The sequence below is a fragment of the Rhipicephalus sanguineus genome, chromosome 1 (genome assembly GCF_013339695.2).
Source record: "Rhipicephalus sanguineus isolate Rsan-2018 chromosome 1, BIME_Rsan_1.4, whole genome shotgun sequence".
In the NCBI taxonomy this organism is placed as follows: domain Eukaryota; kingdom Metazoa; phylum Arthropoda; class Arachnida; order Ixodida; family Ixodidae; genus Rhipicephalus; species Rhipicephalus sanguineus.
In genome coordinates, this window is record NC_051176.1 from 305,065,471 (window position 1) to 305,091,254 (window position 25,784).

The 25,784-nt window shown below is 46.5% G+C and overlaps 1 protein-coding gene across 4 annotated transcripts in view; it reads left to right on the plus strand.

Moving 5' to 3' along the window:
- Nucleotides 1-2,138: 2,138 nt before the first annotated feature.
- The window catches only part of LOC119379400 (uncharacterized), a 297,764-nt gene continuing 274,118 nt past the window's right edge, over nucleotides 2,139-25,784 (plus strand). Inside the window, exons 1-6 of one of the 4 annotated variants that reach the window (XM_037648716.2) lie at nucleotides 2,140-2,382; nucleotides 2,473-2,564; nucleotides 2,636-2,759; nucleotides 2,850-2,975; nucleotides 4,130-4,249; nucleotides 19,895-20,032. In XM_037648716.2, coding sequence (XP_037504644.1) covers nucleotides 2,278-2,382; nucleotides 2,473-2,564; nucleotides 2,636-2,759; nucleotides 2,850-2,975; nucleotides 4,130-4,249; nucleotides 19,895-20,032 — 705 coding nt within the window. In that variant the 5' untranslated portion in view covers nucleotides 2,140-2,277. Of the gene's footprint in view, nucleotides 2,383-2,472; nucleotides 2,565-2,635; nucleotides 2,760-2,849; nucleotides 2,976-4,129; nucleotides 4,250-19,894; nucleotides 20,033-25,784 lie in introns of all 4 variants that reach the window. The other 3 variants (XM_037648717.2, XM_037648718.2, XM_049411969.1) reach the window with 3 other exon arrangements.

Genomic DNA, 25,784 nt, shown 5'->3' on the forward strand with positions numbered 1-25,784 from the left:
CAAACGCCAGCTGCTACATTTCAGGTCAAATAATAAATGGGCTGATGATGGATTTCTTAGCGCTGCTGGTTGTCTTAAGAATCTGTATAAATTCAAGCGAATACTCGCGAGGTAACATAAAGCAGGGCATACATTTTAACGCAACGTACGCTCTCGAGTGCCTCAAGTTTCACCTCACTTGACGATCGTCGGACTCATCGGATTCGAAGGGGATCGCGAAACAATTCGATATATCCATTATTACAAATGGAAAATACGCCTGTAAGCTTTAATATTCACACGTCTCGGGCAGTCTCATGAGATGACTGATTCCTTTAAGTTGCTTCGAAGCCGTAAATGGTTTATCAACCACTTTGCGGCAGCGAATCCTTCTCGGCAGGGGCGTAGCCAGAAATTTTTTTCGGGAGGGGTTCAACCATACTTTATGTATGTTCGTGCGTGCGTTTGTATGTGCGCGTGTATACATACGCAAGCAAAATTGAAAAATTTCGGGGGGGGTTTGAACCCCCCCCTTGGCTACGCCCCTGCTTCTCGGCCACGAAGGGCTAGAGCTTCACAGCGTGACGTTTAGTTTTCTTCGCATAACGCCACTGTGCAGCGGTGAAGCTTAACAAGGCAAATCCCTCATTCTGGAGCGCACTGAGTTATACCAGGCGCTTACATCGGAACACCACTGATACCTTGAAGCGTGAACTTGTTGGCTAGATGGTTCAACCTAACTTAAGGGAGCAGCGCGAAAGACAGGGACAGAAAAGGCACACATACACCCACACGTAGCGCAGTATGTGTGGTTGTATGTGTGCCTTTTCTGTCCCTGTCTTTCGCGCTTCATCCAAATTGACAGCAGAGTCAATGTCTCAGCAATCTCAGTCACTTCTAAGCGAACACTCGCGAGGTAACACAACAAAGCATGACACAGATACACAAAATCTTTAAAGGGCGAGACAGACGGTACGATTTTTCATGCGATTCGACGTCCGACACGGCGGAGGGGAAACCGGAATGGTGACCTTTCATAGCATCGTACAGCCACCATTCCCTCTCCCCCACCGCGCCGTCGGCCGTCGGATCGCATGGAAAACCGGACCCGTCTGTCCCCCGCTTTAAGGGGTATTCAGACGGGGGAGGAATGCTCGGGGGAGACGGGGGGGTTGCGGATCACGTGACCGCGACGTCACGGATTAGCGAGTGGGCGTGACCCCCCCGCGCCTCCTCGGAGGAGACGGGGACGTTTTCCCCGAAAGGACAAACAATCCCCCGGCGGTGGGGGATGTGGCGGAATTTCTGGCTCTTGTTTGGCCACATTGTTGCACTTGCTCCTGCAGAGAGCGGCAGTGGGTGTCCAGTCTGCAGTTGGGGTCATCTGTAGCTGGGGTCATCGTCGTCAGCAGCTGGTGAAACGGGCGGTACAAGCCACAGGAGTAGTCTGGTAACACTGGTCTCCCCCTCCGTTCGCCCCGTCCGTGTGAGTGGGGGGCATTTGTGGCGACTTCTCCTCGCGAGTTGACGTCACTAGGCTCCGCCTTTACCCCCCGAGCATTTCTCCCCCGTCTGAATACCCCTTTAAGCGGGGGACAGACGGGTCCGATTTTCCATGCGATCCGACGGCCGACGCCGCGGTGGGGGAGAGGGAATGGTGGCTGTACGATGCTATGAAAGGTCACCATTCCGGTTTCCCCTCCGCCGTGTCGGACGTCGAATCGCATGAAAAATCGTACCGTCTGTCTCGCCCTTAAAGAAGACACGGCCTCTCGTTGCTCTCGTCTGCTCTCGCCAACTTGACTAGGGAATTTCTGGGTACACCACGGCGCTGGTTTTGCTCGGCAGCACAAGGTAGCCAACATGAAACATGCTTACACCGCTAACATTGGGCGATGTTTAGGTGGCTTTTTAGTCTCGTGCCTTTGGACACTCCCCCTATTCTAGGTCACTCTAGGCATGGCTTTAAGGTTGGCATCAGAAAAAAAGACCTGAAACGGTTGTCAATATGGTGCTTTTTACTTTCAACGAGATTCAGAAGAGTTGGGTCACAGAGCGCACTGTCACTTTGTTAAAAGTGAATTAGCCTGAATAACGACATTAAAAAGACAATCTAGGGATTTTTCTTCATTGTAAAGAATTTCGAGAGTCAATCTAGGGACTAAACGTTGTCTTGGGATGGCAGATGGCATCACTGCTGAGCCAGTGTAGCGAGCGATAGTTAAAATCTGTAGTTGACATGATTGTTCATGGCTAGTCGCTCGACTCTGCTTTCCTACTGTATGCGAAGGTGTCACCATGGGTCATCAAGAATGCTTCTCAAATCTGGCGAGGCTTCGCCAAGAGCTGTATGCAGACCCTGAAACGGTCTCTGTTGGGCTCCACTACTCGGACGTCGTCAAGGTGGGTGTTGCGTTGAACGCAGTGTCATCGAACTCGTAATTTTGGACGAAAGTGCCAGTCGGCCCTGCAGCGTCTCCCTCGCTATTGAAGGTTCTTGTGGACGATCGCCAGGACGAAGGCAGTCAACTCGCACTGTTGTTGATGCTTCAGGAGGCAGGAAGCAGCTATCAGTCAGAAAAAACGTAAGCACTGTTGCTAATTCGACATACCTTGGTTGTACGTTATAATTCAAGCTCTACTCATCATTTTTCAGAGCCTACGATGCCGTAGAGTCGCTTAAAAGTGCATTTGGTGCTTTGAGAAGAACGACTAGGTATAATGTCCAAAGCCAGACTTTAATCACCATGACGACCATCATTCTGTCTCATCAGTCTGCAGTAAGTAAGGCGCTGTCATTACATTTATTGATTTAACTACCATTTCCTGATTTTTGTTTTTCGTGGTATACATTTAATTTTTTTTTTCAGGATTACACTCAGCTGTATGAACTGGTGGAACTTCTTCTTGAGAATGTTGTCCAAGTGAAGCGAAACCACCCCTTGGTTCGAGCAGCTGGCTGCAGCTGTCTCAGGGAAATCGAGATTTTTCATCCTGTAAATAGTCAATGCTCATTACTGGGCTAGAATATAACTCGGGAGACAAGAGCACTCGTATCAAGAAAAACAGAGCGATTTCATTGCTTCACACTAATGACTTGATGTTTTCTGAAAATGCCGGTATGTGTTGTCATTAAATGTACATAGATTCCCTTTTCCTAAACAAGCACCATCCCAATGCTTAAGGTAAGCACGTGGGTTTGCACTATTCACTAAAACACGCATACACTTATACAGCACATCACTTTGGGTAAGTGCTGGTATGTCTTGAGCAGTTTTGACCTTCCTGAATTACCTTACAGTTTATGCCATTCAGGCGTTGGATAACACTACAGCCAAAAGTGTCGCCTTAGTAGTTTTCATAGAATACTTAAACAATATATAGGTATACAAATCCACACTCTCTTGTCAGGCATGTTGATTACTTTTAAATGCGAAAGATTCTAGCATATTGTATCCTGGTCTTGCTGGGGCTTGATATGTATTCACTCAAGCTGCCTGACTACCTTGACACACTATGTAAATTCCACAGCCTCGATGAAGTTGTCATCAAGGTAACATTACATCCACTGCTGCTACATCGACTATGCAACAAACGGGCTGAATAGTGTGGTTTAGGTCATTTCCTGTTGGGCAGCGTTATATGTGTTCCTCTATTTTTTGGTTTATATTTCTTGCTGTAGATATTTGCAAACTTTCTTGTTTTCCACCTAAAGGGACACTAAAGAGAAAATCGATTTTTCTCATATTAATAAATTACTCTTTCACAATACCAAAATGACCATGCTTACTGTGAGAAGACGCTTTGGTAAGCGACAAAACATGCAAAAAGAAAATGCGGGCGGCTATACCACTTTGAACTTCCCGCACCAATCGCCATGACGTCATAGCTATTGACGGCTTATACTAAGACCTGTGGTGTTCCTAATTGGTAAAAATGGAGTACATTGTCCTCTGAGGGGGCCAGAGACTTAACATACCAAGTTTCAGAAAATTTCGTTGGGCCAATGTACATTAAAAATGTGCATTGAAATTCGTGACGTCACGCGCGGAGATTTCGTTGTTTCACCGATTGATTGTTTCACTTTAGGGTCCCTTTAATACACAAAAATACGATTTGACTCTATGTAAGCTATTCCTCTTTACCTTAGGGCTTTCTAGCAAAGCAGATGGAGCAGCTTTGGGGAACATTAGGAAAAGACAACAGTTGGGCATGCCAAGCTTTGGCACTGCTTCTCGCAGTTGGGACGACGACTCCTACCGCAGCAATGGTAATGTTGTCACTGTATTTGCAACTTCACTGTGCTAGGTATAACAGAAATCTTCAGGACGAGAGTGAACACCTGTAAAACTCTTGTTCATGTAGTCTGAGGAAAAATGTCACTCAGAAATAAGCAGCCAGGAGTTTAAAGAAAATTGCATTGACTGGTTTGCTGACACACAAAAGTACCTTTAGGTGCTTGCCTGTATATCAAAGAATGAATGCAGTGATAACAAAACTAATAAAAACAGCAATGGCCATTCATGGGGCAATAAGTATCTTCACATAAAAATCCAGAAAAGAAACTAACACATGAAATCTTAGTCCATGAAAGGAATTGAAATAAAAGAAACTTTCTAATTATGTAACAGCAACCTAAGAAAGAACTGCTGTCATTGCAAGGGAATAAATAGTCCACATAATTGAATTATTATTCTCTTTGTTGCAGATAGATTAGGTATCTTGGCTTAGTTTTTGACATGTGCAGGTGTGGGGCTCCTGCACCAGTTTGATATAAATGCAGCTTCCTGCATCAAAAGTGGAAAATTGACTGAAATTGTGCACTGCGCTGCGCCAGAACCACATCGGTTTGTTAGTCCGCCATTGGCCGTCAAGAGCTAACGTATTTGTTTCCCAAAAGAGTACAACTGTTCCTACAACTTTTTTCCGTAAAGTTTCGAGGCTGATTTATTTTCTGCTCTAGAAATGATTCCCCCAAACAATTCTTGGTGCGTATTGGTAGAGCCATATTTTCTGGCTAACCTGAGCTATTTATATTAATTGCTGTGGCAGCTGCTAGACAGCACTACATGTAAAAAAAATACGTTGTCACTAGTTGTCTGCGCATTCTACAGTGAGTGAATGTGGAGAGATGGACGTCCACCTCGAACAGCGTGTAAACATAAAATTCTGTGTGAAGCTTGGAAAGACAGCCACACAGATGTATGAGCTCCTTCGCGACGCTTACGGCAACGAGACGTTATCGCGGGCGCGAGTTTTCAAGTGCCGCAAGAGGTTCGTTTCGGGGAGAACATCGGTGGAAGACGACACAAGACGAGTGCCCTGCAACCTCAGGGAATGAAAACACTGGGCTCAGGTCAGGGAGATCGTACAGCAGGACCGCACAATTGCAGTCCGCATTATTGGATGCTCTCGACATTAGTAAGACAACATGCCACCAAATTTTGCATGAGAACTTGGGAAAACGAAAGCTGAATGCCTGACTTGCGCTGCACTCCCTCACACAGGACGAGAAGGACACGCGGGCATCATTGAGCGCTGATTTGCTCTCCAAGGCAGAGAAGGATGCTGCATTCATCGACAGCATCATTGCTGAAGACAAAACATAGTGTTTTCAATATGATCCGCAAACAAAGAGGCAGAGCGCTGAATGGCGGTCCGCAAGCTCTCTGGTGTCGAGAAAGGTACGGCAACAGAAGACCAAAACAAAGACGAAGCTGATAGTTTTTTTCGATGCCAGAAGTGTCATACACCACGAGTTCGTCCCACAAGGGCAGACGGTGAATTGAGTTTTATACACGCGTGCTCCAACGTGGTTTTGGGACGTTAAACCCCAGATATTATTATTATCCGCTTGCTCCAACACATGCATGATGCACTGCGACGCCGTCGCCCTGACTTATGAGCATCTGGACAATGGAGCCTTCTCCACAGTAACGCAAGGCCGCACACTGCTCTCAGCGTGACAAAAATTTCTCGCCAAGCACAGCATTACTGTACTTCCCCATCCGCCATACTCGCCTGACCTCTCCCCATGCGATTCCTAATAATAATAATATCTGGGGTTTAACGTCCCAAAACCACGATATGATTATGAGAGATGCCTAGTAGAAGGCTCTGGAAATTTCAACCACCTGGGGTTTTTTAACGTGCACCTAAATCCAAGTACACGGGCCTCAAACATTTTCGCCTCCATCGAAAATGCAGCCGCCGCGGTCTCCATGTGATTCTTGCCCGTTTCCTCGTGTGAAGAGAGCCATAAAAGGTTGCTGGATGGGGAGCGTGGAGGCCATTCAAGACTCCACAACAAAGGAGCTGACAGCCCTGCCAAAAGAAGCGTTTTTCAACTGTTTCCAAGACCTCAAGAAACGTTGCAAGCTGTGTATAGACTGCAACGGAGACTTTTTCGAAGGGGTGCTGCACAAATGACTTCAACGATAAACGCATTTTTTTAATGGACTCAGTCTCTGAACTTTACGGACAAAGGTTGTATTCCGAATTCTGCCACAACAGCGTCTACCACGCAGTTTCGCGCTGATTTTGTGTTTATAAAACTTATGTATTGGATCGTTATATGCCTCCTGGTTAGTGCAGTACTGCGATGACTTTTTCGATTAATGCACCCCAGAACTTGCAGTGTGGCAAGCTTCACAAAGTGCTGTAAAACATCTCCAGCATTTTCAGTTCCTGGAGCTGTCGATTAGTAATCGGTTATGACTTCAGTATGAATGGGGCGAAACCTATAACGTATACGGATTAGCATCAGAAATGTGCGAAGTCGTGATGACAGCCATCCACAAATGCGCCTGTGTGACTTATCGGCCACTTTTTTCTTACGATAAACATCAACTATTTGTTCGTCGCCGCGTGTGGTATAGTGCATAAGCATACTGCATGCTTTTAAGTGTACAACTGAAACTCGCCATGACGTTGACTGCCGCCTCCTGGTGTGGGATAATGTAAATGCATTGCTTGTTGGAACGAAACGGCATTGCATCACTGCGTTGGTGATAACAATGCCATTTCACTCAACATTTTACCCGCTTCACCGATGCATATTCAGGTGTGGATCAGATGTTAAAAAACCTCACTGCACATATACTTCCGTGGCAAGCATGTGTGTACGGTACAACAAGCGTGTCGATAGTGATGGCATCAGCTTAGCAAGGCAACGTGTTACACACAAGTTAATTAGGGGAAAGCAGCGTCATGTGGGCAACATGTACTGCATTTTGATGAAGTGGTGCATTTTTGCTCCGTAGAATAACATTGCACAGATCGCTGCACGTACAAGCATGGGGGATATCTGGACGAGTCATCAGCTTTACCATTTTCTGAGTCGCTGTGTTCCCTGTCATATTTTCTAAATACTTTTTGGTATTGTCACGGTCGTGTGAAAGAGCTGGGACTTTTTGTACAATTTGATAAAAAGAAAGAAGTGTCCTATTTGAAGGCTTTGAGGCTGGAGTTGTCTTTGCAAGACTGCCCGAATGGCAAATGAAAGTTAATGATTTTGTGCGGCCTCTTCACAAAAGTAAACTTTTTCTTAGTTTACATGCAGAATACATTTTGAGCCATCTCACAAACTGTTAAGTTCGTATTTCCGACTTCTATAGTAGCATAGGACATAATTTCTTTGAGCTCGTGTGAGATATGATTTTATAAGGTCCCACTGTACCGTATAGTTGTATACAAACTGTGTTACTTGCACCTCACATTCTGATTGGCTTGTGGCAAAGTGATTGGAGCGATGTGAGCTGTAGAGGACGACATGAACTCCCTATTTGAGGAACAATACTAACTACGAAATCGCATTAGTGCTACAGCTGCTTTAAAGGTGTCTCACTTGCACTGTCGTACCTTGGAAGTACGAAAAAATGCATGCAGGGTTTCGAGCTTTGCATTTGCTGAAGTCCTTTGCGTTGTGCTAGGATGCCAAGCCTAAAACTCCCTACTAAAGAAAAAGGTAGTTACAGTTCAAACTCGATCTAACAAAACCCGATTTTACGAATTTCCTGATCTAATGAAGAAGTTTCATTCCCTGGCAGGTACCCATAGGGTTCAATGTTGTCATCAACTTGAACTGACGAAGCTTAATTGCACTGAACTCGATTTAACGAAGTTTTTCCAAAAATGAATGCGCAAAAATGCAGTGATGCGTTTCCAGTGTTCACACATGCGGCTTTTCTACAGACGTGCACACTAATGCTGTTGCGTTGAAATATCTAGCCACCCTAGTCGCATCACTGCTTTTATTTTGACCAGGCTGCACGTCGCAGTCGGTAGTGCTTTTACATACCAAATGGCGCTGGGCGGTAGAGGTTTGTTGTCCCTGCAAATACTCCCACAGGAGCACGGTGCTTGCTTTCATTATTTAATGGTTTACGCGACGAATGGCAGTCATCGTCTCCTTGGAAATTTCTTGCTCTGCCTGCTCGCACATTATCGGCAGCTTGTCGTAGCTTCATGTGACTGTCTACCTTGCCTGTATTGCCTGAACATGCCAGGAATTCACGCTCGGGCTGCCCTCGTGCACTTTTCACACATGTAGGCATGCATTAGTGGCAAATAAAATTCTGTGGTAGCTTTCGGTAGCAAAAATATTCGTATCATCTAAAACTTGTATCACCAGAAAACATGCAAAATTAGTATGCGACAAAAGAAAGTTGGCATGCGTTTTGATTTAGTGTTTCTCAGGGCCGCACCAACGTCGTGAACAGCTCAAAATGATTGCCAGTAAAGTTTTTAGATGTCAACAATCATACTTGTGCTCATAAATATACGATGCATGCGCACGTGTGTAATTAATAAACCAGATGTGTTGTTACCCGTGACAGCTAGTAGCCCCTTCCTACCCCTTCCTAATCTTACAAACTACGCTTTTCTGCATGACATCAAAGTACTGCAGTGAAAGTGACTTTGCACGCCATAGATGAAGGCCAGAAAATTTTAGAATCACTATCCTGCATTGCTGTTACTTTCTTATTGCGGTGGTGTTGGGGGTGCTCTTCGGGAGATTTAGGGCCGTGCCTGCACCATCAGGAGGTTTGCTCAAAATTCGGGAGTCTCTCGTGCAAATCGGAGAGTTGGCATGTGTGCGCGTACGTTGCAAGGCCTAGCTCCTTTGCCAAGATCGTCTGCTTCATCTCTTTGGGGTCTTCATCCACCTTTCATGGGACTTCATGATGGACCCGCAACCTAAGTTTCAGTCTTGTTTCATAGAACGTCTGGTTGCGAGGATGTAGCTTGCATCAACGTGGCAGGCACGTGTTAACACAGTACAAAGACGCTGCTGCCTTGAGCACAGCAGCATGTGTCAACGCGTTGGAAAAAAAAAATGTGACGTCAACGCCATCTGTAATCTAAACGCGAAGGCGCATAAAGGCCTTGAAGATTCGCGCGCACAATCTCGGAGGCAACGACGCACTGTTGACGGTCGCGCAGCGCGCATGCCCGCACCCGCCGCGACTGCCGTGATAGTGCGGGCAGCACCTGTTCGTACCTGTTCGTATCAAATGCCGTCGAGTGGAAATCGGTTCGCAACAACCGTGCTCCAATACATTGCAGGCTAATGGGCCTTGGCCGGGACCACAGAAAAATTCGTATCACCCCGAAATTCGTACGAGCCGTGATCGTATCACCGAGGTTTTACTGTAATTCGAGTGCCCACGTCACTTTGTTTAATTGAATTTCAACTGTATAAAGAATGTCTTGTGCTGTGCCCTAAAATTTCAAGCTCACTACTGCGAAATGCACATTTTTTATTGCTACCATTAATGAAAAGTTTATCTGCACTGATAATAAAATTTGCATGCTTCAGGGAGCTTCAATGTTGAAGGCTAATCTGTTTCAAACTTCAGATTGGCCTGCTCGAAATTGCTTCAAAATGAAATTTTATCTGCTCCAAGTTGCTCAAAAACAAAATTTAGTCTGCTTCAGACTGCTCCAAAATTCAATTTTATGTGCTCCAAAAAATTCTCCAAAACGGCTTTGAACAGTCCCACCCGCACATGTGTACCTACCCAGCAACTTTTGCCAGTTTCTTTTTCCGTGCTAGTTATAGTTTTGGTTGGCTTCCTTTGGGTTTATGAATCTTTTGTGTTACTTTTAATTTTCATGTTCCTGATTCTGTTTCTAGACTTCTTGCAGCTATTAAAGGTTTTTTTCTTTGCGGTATATTTGCCTTTTGGCTAGTTTAGTTGCTACATGTTTCCTTTGCCGTCTGGGAGAGCAGTTAACTTATGTTTCATTGAAATTCCACTCAATAGACATGACTGTTTCCATAAACAGGGTTTATTTCACATATTTTTGGACAGTTGGTTGTATTTTTGGAGGATTGTGAGTGTGTGGTGGCTGCTGACGGCCGTGATGTCAAGCGTGCCATCAGCGGAAGCAGGGTGTGTGCTTTTCTTTCTCTATCTCTCCTTTACATCCCCTTCCAAAAAGACGCTGAGACATGCCCCACCCGAGAGCACTGTTCGCTGCCGGTGCTGTTTGTACTGGTTTTAAGGACTGCAGTGGTCGTGGAGCAGGTTGAGAGACGCTGACGATAGCTCGCATGGTTGGCACACTGGTTTTCGGCGAGTTAAGCGTCACCTCTTCTAATTCATTGCATGGCTGCTAGACACAACAGTTTGTGAAAAATGCATCAAATTCTTTATGTTCCGCCAGTTTTTGCCTGAAAACAAGGTTGTGCCAACCAATTTCAGCATTCAAGCGTTCATTTGGGCTGAAAATCTTGGCAGCAAAAGTTTTGTTTAGTATCTCTTTAATAAAAATGAATTGTCAAAATGTCTGTTCTGTTTCCATATCTCTTTTCTGAACTGCTCTGTTCACCATGATCAGCGCCTCCTCTATTTTTTCAATGCCTAGGGGAACACTCTCCTCAGGCCATAGAATGCACGCTTCGCCACCACTCGCTGCTCGCTGCGCAAGCGCTGCGTCTGCGCAAGCAGGTGTTTGGTGTGTAGCGACACCACAGACCCGAGCTAACGGGGGGTTTCGACCCCCTCCCATGCCTAGCCGTGCGTGGCTCTGCCGTGTCTGGGGAAAAGGGGAACCTGGGGGTTGAGCCGACGCCGGGTGATTGGACCTTTAAGGCCCCCCGGCAGAGGCAACACACCCCTTTGGCCCCGGCTTCACGTAGACGGTACCCCTGGGCTGACCCACCCAGGGGAAATCGGCAGTCGCCTTTTAGTGTCTCTCTCTCCCGCACGTCTTCGTCTTTCTCTCCCACTTTTAGCCTTTCCTGTCCTCTCCTGTCTTCTAGTTCCGTTTTTCTTGGTGGCGAGGGTTAACCTTGTGTATGTGCCCTCTCTTGGGCACATTATATTTGGTTATAGTAGCTGTGTACAGCTGGCGTAGACATACTTTATAGCAATATAAGTGTTGTCGCGTCCCCATGTTGGGCTCCATGGTGGGCGGCTGGCATGGCTGCCGAAACTATACATAATCTATGGCCTCAACCTCATTTCCTCCACTGAATGATCATCGTCTCACAAAGAGAGGGCGCATCGAAGAGACTTTGAATGCCTTGTTCAAACCCACAGAAATTTTTCCACGCTTCCACGTAATCCACTGTGAAACACTCGAAAAGAACGCAAGAACAATCTCTCCTTTTCTTGTATCGAAATGCCTCACCGACACACTCGGTCAAGGCTATAAGGCTACAAGAATGGCTAGTGGGGACCTTCTTCTGGAAGTGCATAGCAAGACCCAGTACGAAAAACTTTCAAAACTTGCCTCTTTTGGAAGCACCCCTGTCTCACTTAACCACACCGATCCCTCAACAGCTCCCGAGGTGTAGTGTCTGACCAAGACCTGCTGGACTTGACTGAGAGTGAGCTCCTTGAGGGCTGGAATGAACATCATGTAACACACCTACAGCGAATTAAAAACAGACGTGATGACAAAGAAATCCCGACAAAACACCTGATTATCACATTTTCCACAAGCACCCTACCAGAATATCTTGAAACAGGCTACCCGAAGCTTAAGGTCAGACCTTACATCCCCAACCCGCGGCGTTGCTTTAAGTGCCAGCGTTTCGGTCACAGCTCTCAGAGCTGCCGTGGCCGTCAAACCTGTGCGAAGTGTAGTTCACACGATCACCCTGCAGACGACTGTGTCGAAGTTCCCCGTTGTGCAAACTGCGAAGGTGGGCATGCAGCCTACTCTCGCAGTTGTCCCGCATGGAAAAAAGAAAAAGAAATAATAACACTTAAAGTAACAGAAAACATCTCCTTTAGGGAGGCGTGAAAACGCCTTTCTTTTCCACAGGGAACTTCATTCGCAGACGTGGCATGCAAGGGGGCAGTGTCACAAAGGTTCGCGGCTGCACGTACCATGCACAGTGGACGGGCGGTAGCGCCATCTGCCCCCTCAGCGGAAGCAGCCCGTACTGCTCCGCAACCAAAGGGCATGCAGGCCTCCGGATCTGCAGGCCCAGGGCCTTCTGTTAAGGCAGAAAGCCCCAAAACACTGACACCCGTCCGCGTAAGCCGTGACCGGGCATCCAGCGCCTCTGCCGAGGTGATGGATATAACGGCAAGCCCAACGGCGTCTCAGGTGCCGAAGGAATGGCGCAGCTTGTTGGAGCGCGCCAAAAAAGAAAAAGCCCGCATCACAGGGCCTGGAAAGGGCTCTGTGACTTAAGGTAATAGTTCTTTCAGTACACACAGCACTAATTTACACTCAAAATGGATACACAAATTATACAATGGAACGTCAGAGGTCTACTAAGAATCCTTGACAATATCCAAGAGCTGCTACATGAACACTCACCAAAAGTGCTGTGTGTACAAGAAACACATTTAAAATCCAAAAACACGAATTTTCTACGCCAATATGTCATATTCCGAAAGGACCGGGATGATGCTGTGGCGTCATCTGGTGGCGTAGCCGTTATAGTTAACCAAGGAATTGCATGTACCCACTTACCACTCCAAACGTCCCTTGAGGCAGTGGCTGTTCGAGCCGTTCTCTTCAACAAACTGATCACAATCTGCTCACTGTACATACCCCCGCACTGCCAGCTCCAAAAACATGAATTCGAGTCCCTAATAGATCAACTTCCAGAACCATTCCTGGTCCTTGGAGACTTAAATGCACACAACAGTCTATGGGGTGACTCTCGCTACGATGCGTGAGGTCGTCTGATTGAACAGTTCCTTTTCTCTTCTGGTGCATGTCTCTTGAATAAAAAACAACCAACATATTATTGCCTTGCAAACAGAACATTCTCATCCATAGATCTCAGCATAGCGTCTCCATCACTTGTGCCCCTAGTTAAATGGAAAGTTATCAATAATCCTTGCGGAAGTGACCACTTTCCAATACTTCTGAACACACCAATTACAAATGAATGTCTCCCTCAGGTTCCAAAATGGCAGATTGAGAAGGCCGATTGGGAACAGTTTCGGAATGCTACACTGTTAAGTTGGACGGACATGTCTGCCTTAACCCCTAAGTGCTTTATTTTTTTGAAAATTTCCCAACCAAAATTGCCTATTTTTTTATTGCTGATTTCGAATCTGATTGTACTAAAAAAGAAGCTAGTCGATGTTGAAAAAATATTTGTACCACATACTTAGTCAAATCAACACAATAAAATTTGTTTCCAGAGGACAATACATAGGAAAACAGCTGCCTGCTGCTAATAAAAATAACCTTATAAAGAACAGTTGCAGACGCCACATCTTTCTTCACTTGTGTAAGCTAAGTACCCTTGGGCTACTTCACACGGGAAGCTTTGGGACTGAGTGGAAAATTTCAAAACACGGAATTATGCAAAGTGGCTTGTTGCAGCTCCTGCACCAAAAGCGAGGATCCACTGGCGAGCACTCACGATGTTCGCTTCCAAGCTGTCTTCATCTTCATCGGACGAGCTGCTCAATTCACCGCCATCGCTGTCTTCTCTTTTGGACACAAGATAAACATCTGTATCCGAATAGTCATCACTCGAAGAAGATGACGAGAATGAAAAGCTTCTTTTTCGTGTTGACGAGCCAGCTATGCATAGGACGCCGCCACCGCAAGCCTCTTTTCATACAAAAACCGCGCTCTTTCCGCAGGAGACAAATAAATTGTCAAGTAAATGCTGCCATCTGGTGAATTACACGCAATCTAAGCTGTAGACGAGCGCTTCTCGTCCTGAACGCTAGAGGGGAGTACCTATTCCGCTAGGACGAGCTCTGCTCGTCCAAAGCAATTAGGGGACAGTCTGGGCAGGACGAGCTCTGCTCGTCCAAAGCAGTTAAGGGGTTAAGCATAGACGCAGCTGTAGCATACTTTACATCATTTCTGATTGATGCCGCAACCAAATGTATTCCACAAACAAGTGGACACTCTGGAAAACGACGAGTTCCATGGTCGAACAATGAATGCAGAAATGCGCGTAAGAAACAAAACAAAGCATGGAAGTTGCTTCGAGACTCTCCGACAGCGGAGAATCTTACAAATTTTAAGAATATCAAGTCTCAAGGCAGGAGAACGCGCCGACAGGCTAGAAGGGAGAGTTGGCAGAAATTTCTATCAGGCATCAATTCATACACACAAGAAGGCAAACTCTGGAACATGATTAGTAGGGTAGAAGGATGACAAACACTTTCACTGCCTCTAGTAAACACACAAGGCGACAGCTTAGAAGACCAAACTCCCTAGGTGCACATTTCGAAGAAGTGTCCAGCTCGTCGCACTATTCCGAGGCTTTCCAACGCTACAAGACAACAATAGAAAAACAGAAATTAGAGCACAAATCCACAAAACATGATGCGTACAACAGAGCTTTCTCCTTAGCTGAGCTGCAGGCATCGCTAAACTGCTGCAGTAATTCCGCCCCAGGCTCCGACCGTGTGGTATATGACATGCTGAAAAACCTACCTGCCGAAATGCAAAAAACCTTACTTTCCTTGTACAATGCCATCTGGTTTTCTGGCGAGATCCCCTCGTCTTGGAAAGAGGCGATTGTCATTCCTATTCTTAAACAGGGCAAGGATCCATCCTCCGTTGCGAGTTACAGGCCCATCGCACTAACAAGCTGCTTGTGTAAACTTTTCGAAAAGATGATAAACCGCCGACTTATGCATTTGCTGGAAACAAACAATCTATTTGACCCGTACCAGTGCGGATTTCGCGAGGGTAGATCCACCACCGACCACCTGTTACGTATTGAGGCACAAATCCGTGGCGCATTCGCCCACAAGCAATTCTTTCTTTCTGTGTTCTTCGATATGGAGAAGGCTTGCGACACAACATGGCGCTTCGGAATATTAAGAGACCTGTCCCACCTTGGTATACGTGGTAGAATGCTAGATATAAAACAGAGCTACTTGTCGGATCGTACATTCCGTGTCCGAGTAGAAAATGTTCTATCAAAACCATTCCTTCAAGAAACTGGAGTGCCACAGGGTGGTGTACTTAGCTGTACACTCTTTATAATCAAAATGAATTCCTTGCGTCTTTGCATCCCACGGAATATGTTTTATTGTACATACGTCGATGATGTACAGGTCGGCTTTAAATCGTGCAACCTCTCGATGTGTGAGCGGCAGGTCCAGCTAGGTTTAAACAAGATCTCTAAATGGGCAGACGAAAATGGCTTCACACTGAATGCACAAAAAAGTATTTGCGTCTTATTCTCCCGAAAGAGAGGCCTCCATCCCGATCCGGACATTGGCATACATGGTCAGCGTCTGTCCGTAAAAACGGAGCACAAGTTCCTTGGGCTTATCCTAGACACGAAACTTTCCTTTATAACACACATCAAGTACATAAAACACAAGTGCATAAAAACAATGAATGTTCTAAAAGTATTGTCACGCACTGCGTGGGGTAGTGACAATAAGTGTCTGATTTGTATAAAAGCCTTTTACGCACCCGCCTAGACTACGGGGCAATAATCTACCAGTCTGCGACACCAAGCGCCCTAAAAATGCTTGACCGTGTCCACCATATAGGCATTCGGCTATCTACGGGCGCCTTCCGCACCAGCCCCGTGGAAAGCCTCTACGTCGAATCGAACAAGTAGTCGCTACACCTCCAGAGATCTTACCTATCGTTTGTGTATTTCCTCAAGGTGAACGCAAACAACGAACACCCCTCACACACTACAATCAATGAGTTGTCTGCTTCTGAACTTTTTCACAACGGTACTTTGATGAGACAGCGGTACTCACTTCGTGTGAGGGGGCCTAGCTGAAGAAACGGGTGTACCACTTGTAGAACACTGTCTAATGGCTCCCACTGCCTATCTCCCGCCGTGGCAGTGGCAGCTTATAGATTGCGATGTTTTTTCGTCGAAGTTACCAAGCATGCGCTACTTGCACATATCCGTACACACTTCCTCGAATTACAATACAAGTACCCACACCCTGAATTCTTTACAGATGCCTCAAAGTCTAACACTTCTGTGTCGTACGCAGCCGTTGGTGCATCCTTTTCCGATTCCGGTATTCTGCACCCCGATTCCAGCATCTCCACGGCAGAAGCTTACGCGATACTTGCGGCATAAAACAATTAAAACTACAAAAGGCAGTGGTATACACGGATTCATTAAGTGTAGTGAAAGCTTTAAAAACTATGACAAAACACACAAATCCAGTCCTTTTCTCGCTCTACTCTATTTTATGCACGATCTACTCACTTAAACAACATGTCGCAGTGTGCTGGGTGCCAGGGCACCGCGAGATACAAGGCAACGTGTTGGCGGATCAGCTAGCAGCATCCACCCACGAAAACAGTCCCAATACATCTGTAGCTATCCCTCTAATAGACTTAAAACCATTCCTCAAAAGAAAGCTCAGGGCCTTTTGGCAGAGCACATGGGATAGGAACACACAAAATAAACTGCATGTTGTCAAGCCGCAACTAGGTAATTGGACGCCAGTATCAGTCACGCCACACAGAAGTTACACTCTGCAGACTTAGGATTGGCCACACATACAGTACACATAAATACCTTCTGTCCGGAGGCGATCCACCTTTGTGCGACTACTGTGGCGATCCCTTAACTGTACTTCACACCCTACTACAATGCACGGAACTGGACGCTCTCAGGAAAAAGCATTTTTCATCTACATACCTGCAGTTCCCACTCCATCCTGTTATGTTCATTGGCAGAGAACCCCTTTTTAAATATCAGTCCCTCTTTGAATTTCTGAAAGATGTACATAATTTCAACGTTATTTTTCCAGGCGCTCCGTAGCGCAGTCTCATGATTGAGGCTGTTGCTGTGGTTTCTATCAAAGGAAGCACCTGCCTCCCGGCCTTTGGGCTCAAAGGCCTTGAGGAGGCATTCGTGCTGTTTTCCTGCCTCTCACTTGTAGATACCATGCCCACTCGTCATTCATCCCACACCCATAGATCACACCACTTGTCACTGCCATAATTTTATACTGTATACACATCTTTTACGCTTCTGTATAGCGTGATTTTAGGCCTCTATACAGCCACAATACACCCTGTCATCGTAATCATTGGTCATTGCTAACACCACATAAAAGACATGGCGCTCTTTTGCCACCCATGGCCCTTGCGCCACAAAGCCCCACTAATCATCATCATCATCGCTGCGTGGCGGCGCTGTGCGAGTAGAATACATGAAGCTGGCGCTGAACAGCCATGCGTGTTACGAAGCTCACGAATTTGGGTTTGCATCCAAGTGTAATTGCATTCGTGCTTCTCGCGGACTTTCCCAGGTACGTATTCCGCATGCAGTCTGTCTGGCCGTGCTGCCGGTGCAATACTTCCATTCGAATTTGATACTATTTGTGCTTTATTTTCTATTTCAGGCTTTTGCAACCATGTGATCCGCATGCCTCGGTATGCCGTACTGTTGTGTACTGCTGTGCAGATTGAAAGGATTGAGTGGGCGGTCGCATTAAACCTAATTCGATGGCTAATGTGATCAGAATTCATGCATCGCCTCTGAGATGTGCGCCCAAAAGCGGATCTCTGGGGGCTGCGTTCATTGCGTTGTAGCATGTTCCGTCCCTCTGATTTGTGTCGGGAGTTGTGAAAGCTTCGCGACGTCAAAATTACATTGCGGAAGAACTGAAAGCAGGAGGCGCACTGCTCACTGAGCTCCAGCCAATCACCGGTGGCCGAAACGGAGAGTCCACTAGGTGGGCACAACAAGAATAGCTCCACAGGCCGCATTTTTCATGCCTGTCACATTGGCGTGAACAACAGCATCTGTTCTCACACATCTCCCAGTGTTGCAGGACGCGTGCCTCATATGCAGCTGTTTTGTTTGTTTTTCGTACCATCATAATTTAACTCGCTGCTTTAACCTCTGAAATGATGGAATCACATGGCATAGTTCCTCATTTTCTGGCGCCAGCTGTTGCTTCCTCTCGGTGGCAACAAATGTAATCCTTAAGAGCTTTACGAAGGGAATGGGTCATCACGTATATCCTTGGAAGCAGTCTAGTGACATTTCGTGCTATTTAATGCATGAACTCCAGGCTTGCATATAGTGTGCTACACCAGTAGACGGTAGCATGCATCGTGGAATAAGCACCCAAGCTTTCAGTATTAGCTACTGGAAACCACTGCTTTCAAAAATTGACTCTCAGACAGTCAAAAACCGGCTCTCAGTGAAGCGGACATAACGATGACACAACAATTTTTCGTGCATCACTGGCATGTGCTCTCATATCAGCCTAGCTGACGACGTGCGAGTGCCTCAATAAATTGCCGCGAATGACACATGCCTTTAAAATAGGCTGGTTGCCCAGAGCGACAAGGGCTTCTGAATCCCCGTTTTCAAAACTTTTCTTTATACTTCAAACAGCGCGAATACACCGAAAACTGGATCGTATAACAGTTGCGAGTGCAGCCACGGCCTGCGTTTTCATGAGCGATAACGTGACAGCGGTTCTACTCTGGTGGCGGCTAAAAGCTGTACTAACGCCGACGACCAGTTCCTATTGCTCTCCTCTCCTTCGCCCAGGCACAGAAACATAGAGGAGGTGCTGCCACAATGAACAAGAACCAAATTACTCAGATTCCAGATTCATACTCTTTCTATTTTATCCAAGTTAGTTTTTCCAGCATCATTTGTGAAATAAAAGCAAATTTCTAAACTCTCTTAGAGAAAAGCATAGGTGATGGGACTGTGCATGCCTTACTAGAAAAAAATTTTATTTGATTTTTTGGGAGATATAATGAAGACCAAGAGCGGCACTTGGGGCTTGAGTGCTCGCTCGGCAAGTGCGAGGACGGAGGAAGAAGAGAGGCAGAATAGAACAGCTGGCTTAGAGGAAGGGTGTTGTCACTATTTCTCATTACATGTCTGTGGCCTAGTATTGTGCCATTTCAGCAAACAATGAGATTCATATGGCGAGGTTGGCTTGGGAACAATATTTGTGCAAGGCGACCCTCATGTGAGGTGAACATGTCATAGTGTATACCAGCCACAAACTGTCTGATGCAGAGTGTTATTAGTACACAGATTAGCTCGTTTCATGTGGCGAGGTTGACTTGGGAGCTGTATTTGTTTGCTTGAGAGCTGCACAATAGCAGTGTGCAAACGGTCTGTCAACGGGCTTTTTTTCATATTTGGCGGGCTTTCTTTGCAACATAGAAAAAAAAAGGACTTTGTGTGTGAGATGTATCATACAGGAAACAATTAATCGGTGGTTTCTGAAGGTACTCTACAAGTCTCTATACATGCTTAAGGTCTTCAGCCAATAATCAAAAGGTTAGATAATTTAACATGATTAATGTGTTAAATAAAACACAAAAAATAGCCTGAGTAACCTAGGCTAATGCAAATAGTATACATTCTATTCAATTTGCTTCTGACGCGACCTTCCATTTTTAAATCTTGGCCCAAGCTACATTGGACGACCTGTATTGTATTTGATAAACCAACCTTATTTATTTTTTTGTACTTTTATCTCTTTATCATTAGCAGGGAAATGCCTCTGATGAACCAGCAAGAAGTGAAGTATCATCATTAATAGGATACATACCTCTCATGACTCCTTTGGCTGCAGCAGCAGTGATGCAGTCACTGCTGGCAAACCTTGTGGGTGTCCTGCCACCAGCAGTGAGTTTCCTTATCTGGCTGCCTTTATGTGTTTCATAAGCTTGCTGTAGTGCTGTGGCATCCTGTGCTAGCTGTCGTACTTGCATATGAGGTGCATAATTTCTTGTGTATTAATTTTGGCTATTACTCTTAAGTTTTAGGGTTTGAGGCATAAAATATACAAGAGGGAAGAGACATTGCCCATCTGCTTAAGAATACCACAGTGCTCACTCTCCATATTTTTAAGTCTCCAAAGAAGCTGTCCTTGACTCTCTGCAACATTTTAATGCGATAGCGTTAAAGGCCAACTCCGGCGATTTTTCGAGGTCGATGGATCTCAATGAAATTCACTGGATACGTTCCTTTGCACGTTTCCGTCATTTATGCCAAATTACAGGCTTGAGACATGCGCAGATTGTTTGCAAATGAATTTTAAAGATTGTCTGCAAACGCCCTCCTGGCTTCCCACAATTATTGGCGACATTGCGTCTGTGACGTCAGTACTGGGAAGGCGGCGGAAGTGACACAGCCGAGGGCACCGCTAACTTCGGCGCTTCGGCCGCTACAGCGAGCGTCTGCTGTGCACAAGGCGACAGACAGCGTTGGTTTGGCCGGCGCTTCGCTGGTCGTCCTGGCTGTCATAGTTTTCATACTCCGCGCCGGCGTGACCGGCATGCCTTGCACGACTTCCGGTTCGTTCGTAACGTCTACGTCATACGTAGACAGTACACTCAGTTGGGTTTCGGTTTCGGTGTTGCGCTTTTTTGCTTATTTAAAATTATTCTCCAATTTGCCGAGTATTTCTGCTATCGGGCCCGTAACAGGAGCGTCTCAGGAATATAAAAGCACCATTACTTTGACATGGCCAAAAAACCGCCGGAGTTGGCCTTTAAAGGGCCCCTAAGCCACCCAGAGGTCGAAATTTAGTTGTGGTGTGACAGTTGTGCGTGAGTCTACAACGAACATGTAGCCGTGAGAATTTTTCGAAACAGTGCTGTAATAGCGGAGTTGCATGCGTTTGATGATTGAAATGCTGCGATCGCTCGTTTCGCTCTTTCCTTCGCTACCCTCCGCTTGTCTGCTGGTCTCCTCTCCCAAAGCCGCTTTGCCCTCCTCGCCAAGTTCCCCTCCCAATCTCACGTGACATACCGTCATCGCTGACGCGCTCTTCGAAATAGCGGGCACTCCTGGTTGCTGCGACTCCGTGAACTCCGTGCTTCTCAGCTAACTGCTGTTGTTGCCGTGCCGGCCCGTGCTCGTACGAATTGTGCCGGTATGGACCCTGTGTTGCACGCACGCCTTCTAAGGATCGCCAGTATGATGGACCCGTACGGTGACACGTGTCACGTCTTTTCGTTTTCCAGTTGGCGCTTTTGCAGCCGCACACTGATGCGTGAAAACTGTCGCAAGACACTGTCGGATTCAGTCCGCGCAGCTTATCAGGCCGCTAGGCGTGACTGTGCTGGTACACTAGTGATTTAGCAGTTGCGTTACGGGCCACAGTTGCCGATTCACAAGCGCGCATTTGGGACAACACTACGAAGAACAGCAAGGAGCGTGGGCAGCTGCTTGCAGACTAACCGGAAGTCGTAGGTTCTTGTTCGACCAATCGCAGTATCGCCTGCATACCGCATCAGAGATTCAACGTGCTGACGTCACACACATCACTAGGCAGACTGGAAGGGCCCGTAGAGGAGAAGAAATTGTTTCTTGGAATATGTGGCGCACCCACGGCTTGTAGTGCTGCCACGTGTGGCATCGTTCATCGTGACGGCATTCTGCACACGATGCGCATGTTTGCTTGAAATGTTTGAAAAAATATCGGAGGTGGTTTAAGGGTTCTTTAAAGAGCTCGTTTCGCAGAAATTCCGGTGTCAGCATTGGCGTCATTGTCGGCGTCATTGGTTGTGAGCGAAAAATCATCTTGTTGATTGCCGAAAAATTGAGAAAGATGCAAATAAAATAAATAATAAAGACTTTGGTCCGAGTGAGAATCAAACCCAGGCTGTATGCGTGGCAAGCAGGTGTTCTACCACAGAACCACGCTATTGCTTGAAACTGCTTCGGAAAAAAAACACTATATGAATGTCATGTAGTGGAAGGAGTCCCCTTAAAGCATGTAATATTGCGTGTCAGAAGCGTAGAATCGCGCCAGGCATCAAAACATGTCAATTACGCAACGAGTGGGTGTTTTAAAGGCCCACCCATTACAAAGAGCTCGGTCATATTTAATTATAATCAGCTGCAAAAGCATCAACAAAGTGAGCAGCTGTGTAGGCTCATGTGTTGCCTTACGGATGCGTGGTGAGCCCTTCGCTGATTCGCAAAAGGAAGAATTATGGCATAGTGAGCACTTGCAGTAGTCATTCTAGGATAGTTTGAAACAGCTAAAGTTGCATGCACAGTCGTTCGTTTCCTTATGGCGCAGTTGAGGCATGCACTGACAACTGAAATCAGGCTAGCAACTGAGAAGGCGATGCGCACGGGGCCCGATTACGCTATTGCGTTCTACTCTTGAAGGCAAAGTTCAAGCGTTCTCTTTTTTACATCTGCCTTCTGTAGCACTGGAGTGTGTGTAACAGGGTGTCAGCACGAAATGTTTTTCGTTTCGGTTTTAGTTTCGTTCCACTGAAAAAGTTCAGTTCCGTTTCTGTTGCTGAACAAAAAAAAAAGAAATGTTCCATAACGGTTTTTATTTGTGTGCAAAAATTTAAAATTTAAGTAGCGATAAAAATATAGTATTTAATTTTCTCATAAGTGAATTATGAATTCTCTGAGCAGGCTCAGTGCTTTACATCGAGGGAGTGAGCATGATCTCAGAAGGAGCACATCATCAAGGGTAGTCTCTTATATGCGAGACTGCTGTTCTGATGAAAAATTGGGGGACCCTTAAGCTTCGCCTTTAAGAGTTGAACGCGATAGCGAAATCCGGCCCCCAGTGCGCACTTCAACCACTAAGTGCATACTTATTAATGTGTATTGTTACACACACACACGCACGCACGCGCGCGAATTTTACAGACTTTCGATCTAAAGCAAGAGTCGCATGGCCTCCAAGATATACGCCGCGCGCCGGCCCTCTCGGATGCCATGAAAAGTCGAGACATATTTCTCACAATGCCTCACAGATGGCAGCACATTATCTAGCGTTTGCTGCGTTGGCTTGATATGTTTTCCGCTAGATGGACATAGTTGTCCACTTTTAGAGCTGTTTGAAAGTTCGTGTGTGTATTTAGCGGCGATGGCTGCACTATCCCAGCGTTTTTCGACGAAGTTTGATGGACTCGCGAATGCGCCTACAAATCGCCGAATGGGCTCGTTTTCGTCGTGACTCCTGCCGAACAAAATGCGTCGAGACTCCTTTCACTACATGACATTTAGGTAGTGTTTTTTTCCGTAGCAGCTGTAAGTAACATCATGGCTTTGTGGTAAGACACCTGCTTGCCACGCGAACGGCCCGGGTTCGATCCTCATTGGGACCGGAGATTTTATCGTTTATTTTATTTGCTACTTTCTCGATTTTTCGCTCACGGATGATTTTTCGCTCACAACCAACGGTGCCGACGCCGACAGCGGAATTTCTGCGACACGAGCTCTCTAACGCTACCGCGTTAATAAACTTCAGCGCCGAGAATGCCACTCTTAATTTTTCACAAAATTTCAACACATCTTTACTTAGTAATCTCTGTCCGAGGTATGCGCTTGTCCCCTGAGATAGGCATTGACGCTCATGTTGCATGATCTCGGTTCTTCCAGATTGCCAACTTTTCCCTTGAACCCAGTGATTCCACTCCTGCGCCAACTGCGCCAAAGTGCGCCAAATTGTATTTACTGCGCCATCCTGATAATATCGACGAAATTTGCGCCAAACTGCGCCAAAGTCTCGGGTTTGGGGGCGTCTATCACCGGCAATCGCACCGCCGGCGCGTCAGAACATGTGCAGCTCGATCTTGGGGCTGCCAATAAAGTCGCAATCATGGACCAAGAATTATTTCCGCTGAATAAATAGCGCTCGCGCGTGCGTTCCAAGTAAGCCACGATGCCATGCACGGTGCCTGCCGACGCAGCTTCTGTTCTGCAAGTCGGCTCGACAGCAAAACGCGCTCTCCGAGAGGCTCATGATGTCTAGGCCTATCGGTAGCGAGAAAGTGCGACGGCGATTCATCGGCGGACGTCGTCTGTTCCAGAAACGCTGCTGATAGCTCGTTTCAAGCGTCGCACGGCACGTAAGGAAAGCAATGTTCAGTAATAACTACATGAGTGCCGCTAAAATGTCTGTCACTTCTGTTTCCGGACATCGCGGAATGAAATCTGGGATCGCTCGCAGTAGATATATGGGACAATATCGAATTTTCCTTGCTTCGTGTTTATGGAAGAGCACGTGAACGGTGGAAACGCGTTGACACTTTTCCTCAGACATACTTTATCCATGGATCTTCATCCAGAACAGCTTTTTCGTAATTCCTTCCGCCAGCACGTCCGAGTTTGTAATCACTCTTCGGTAAATACCCCCTAAGGCCCTGCCCTTTCGAGCTCACGTGCTAGGGTTCCAATTCGAATTTTTTGCTTGATTTTTTAAAAATGTCATCTCATTAGTAAAATCATATCTCCTGGTCGGAGCAGCCGCAAATGCGCAGCTGTCAGTAGCGGGCCCGTCGCTGACGGCCCACAGTGAAGCGGCTACGCATATGTTACACGTCCGCCCCTCGCTTTCGGGGGCCAATAGCTAACGGTTAAAAAAAAAAAACTCAGTTTCGCTTAAGAGCGAAGCAATGAATGCGATACCAAAAAATTGTATTGTGAAACGAAGTAAAACTAGCAGCTAACTCTTTTGGATCCGATCTCGCGTAACTCAACAAAACGCTGGTTTAAGGTAATATGGCCCCTCCGGGAACGGAAGCGTTTTCTTGCTCTGAGTTCTCTAAACGCGAAGTAAGCGTTGAGAGCACAGCAAGTTTACGAGCCGTCTCCTGATGCCTCGAGATAGCGCGCGCGCAAGCGACTGCGCCCTTCGAACGATGCGGCCCCCCCCCCCTTCCGCTCCCCTGGCGTCCCTTCATGCTCCTTACGAAAGACGGGCGGGGCGTTTCCTCTCTGTTTGATGAGCAATCGACGGCAGGCCCGCACGCGGGAAGATGTTATCTCATGCGCTGTCCGTGCGGCGGAGACAGACGCCAGCGCTCGCGAGCTTTTACCCGCGGCTAGAATGCGCGTGGTGATGTTATTAATTTGGACTTTATACGGAAAATTACGGCAACGGCGACGGCAAAAATCCGCCGAGAGTGTCCATATAATTGCTATCGCAAGGGTCAATGTACGGGGCAGATTTTGCGCCCCCCCCCCCTCTTAGGTTATTAGGGGGGGCGCCACCCCCCTGTGCGCACGCCTATGCTCCTGAGATGATTTTTTCCATGAGATTTGCAATGAATCGAAATATTTCTAGCCTTCATAAGAGCCCCATAATAATACTCAGGTGCTTGAATGATAATGCAATATGCTTCTGTATTGCACTCCGGGATGTAAAATTCGCTGCTCCAAAGTGCTCCAAGATGAAAATTTTGCTGCTCCAAAGTGCTCCAAAACGGAAATTTTGCTGCTCCAAAAATTGCTCCAAATCAGAAGTCCTCGGTAGCGTCACTGCTTGAACCGAAACCGAGCAATAGTATTTTGGTTTCACTCGGGAATGAAATAATAGATAACGTTTCTTTTACGTTCTCATTCTGGTCAAAAATATTGTTTTTGATTTTCATTGTTTTGACACGCTGACGCGGTG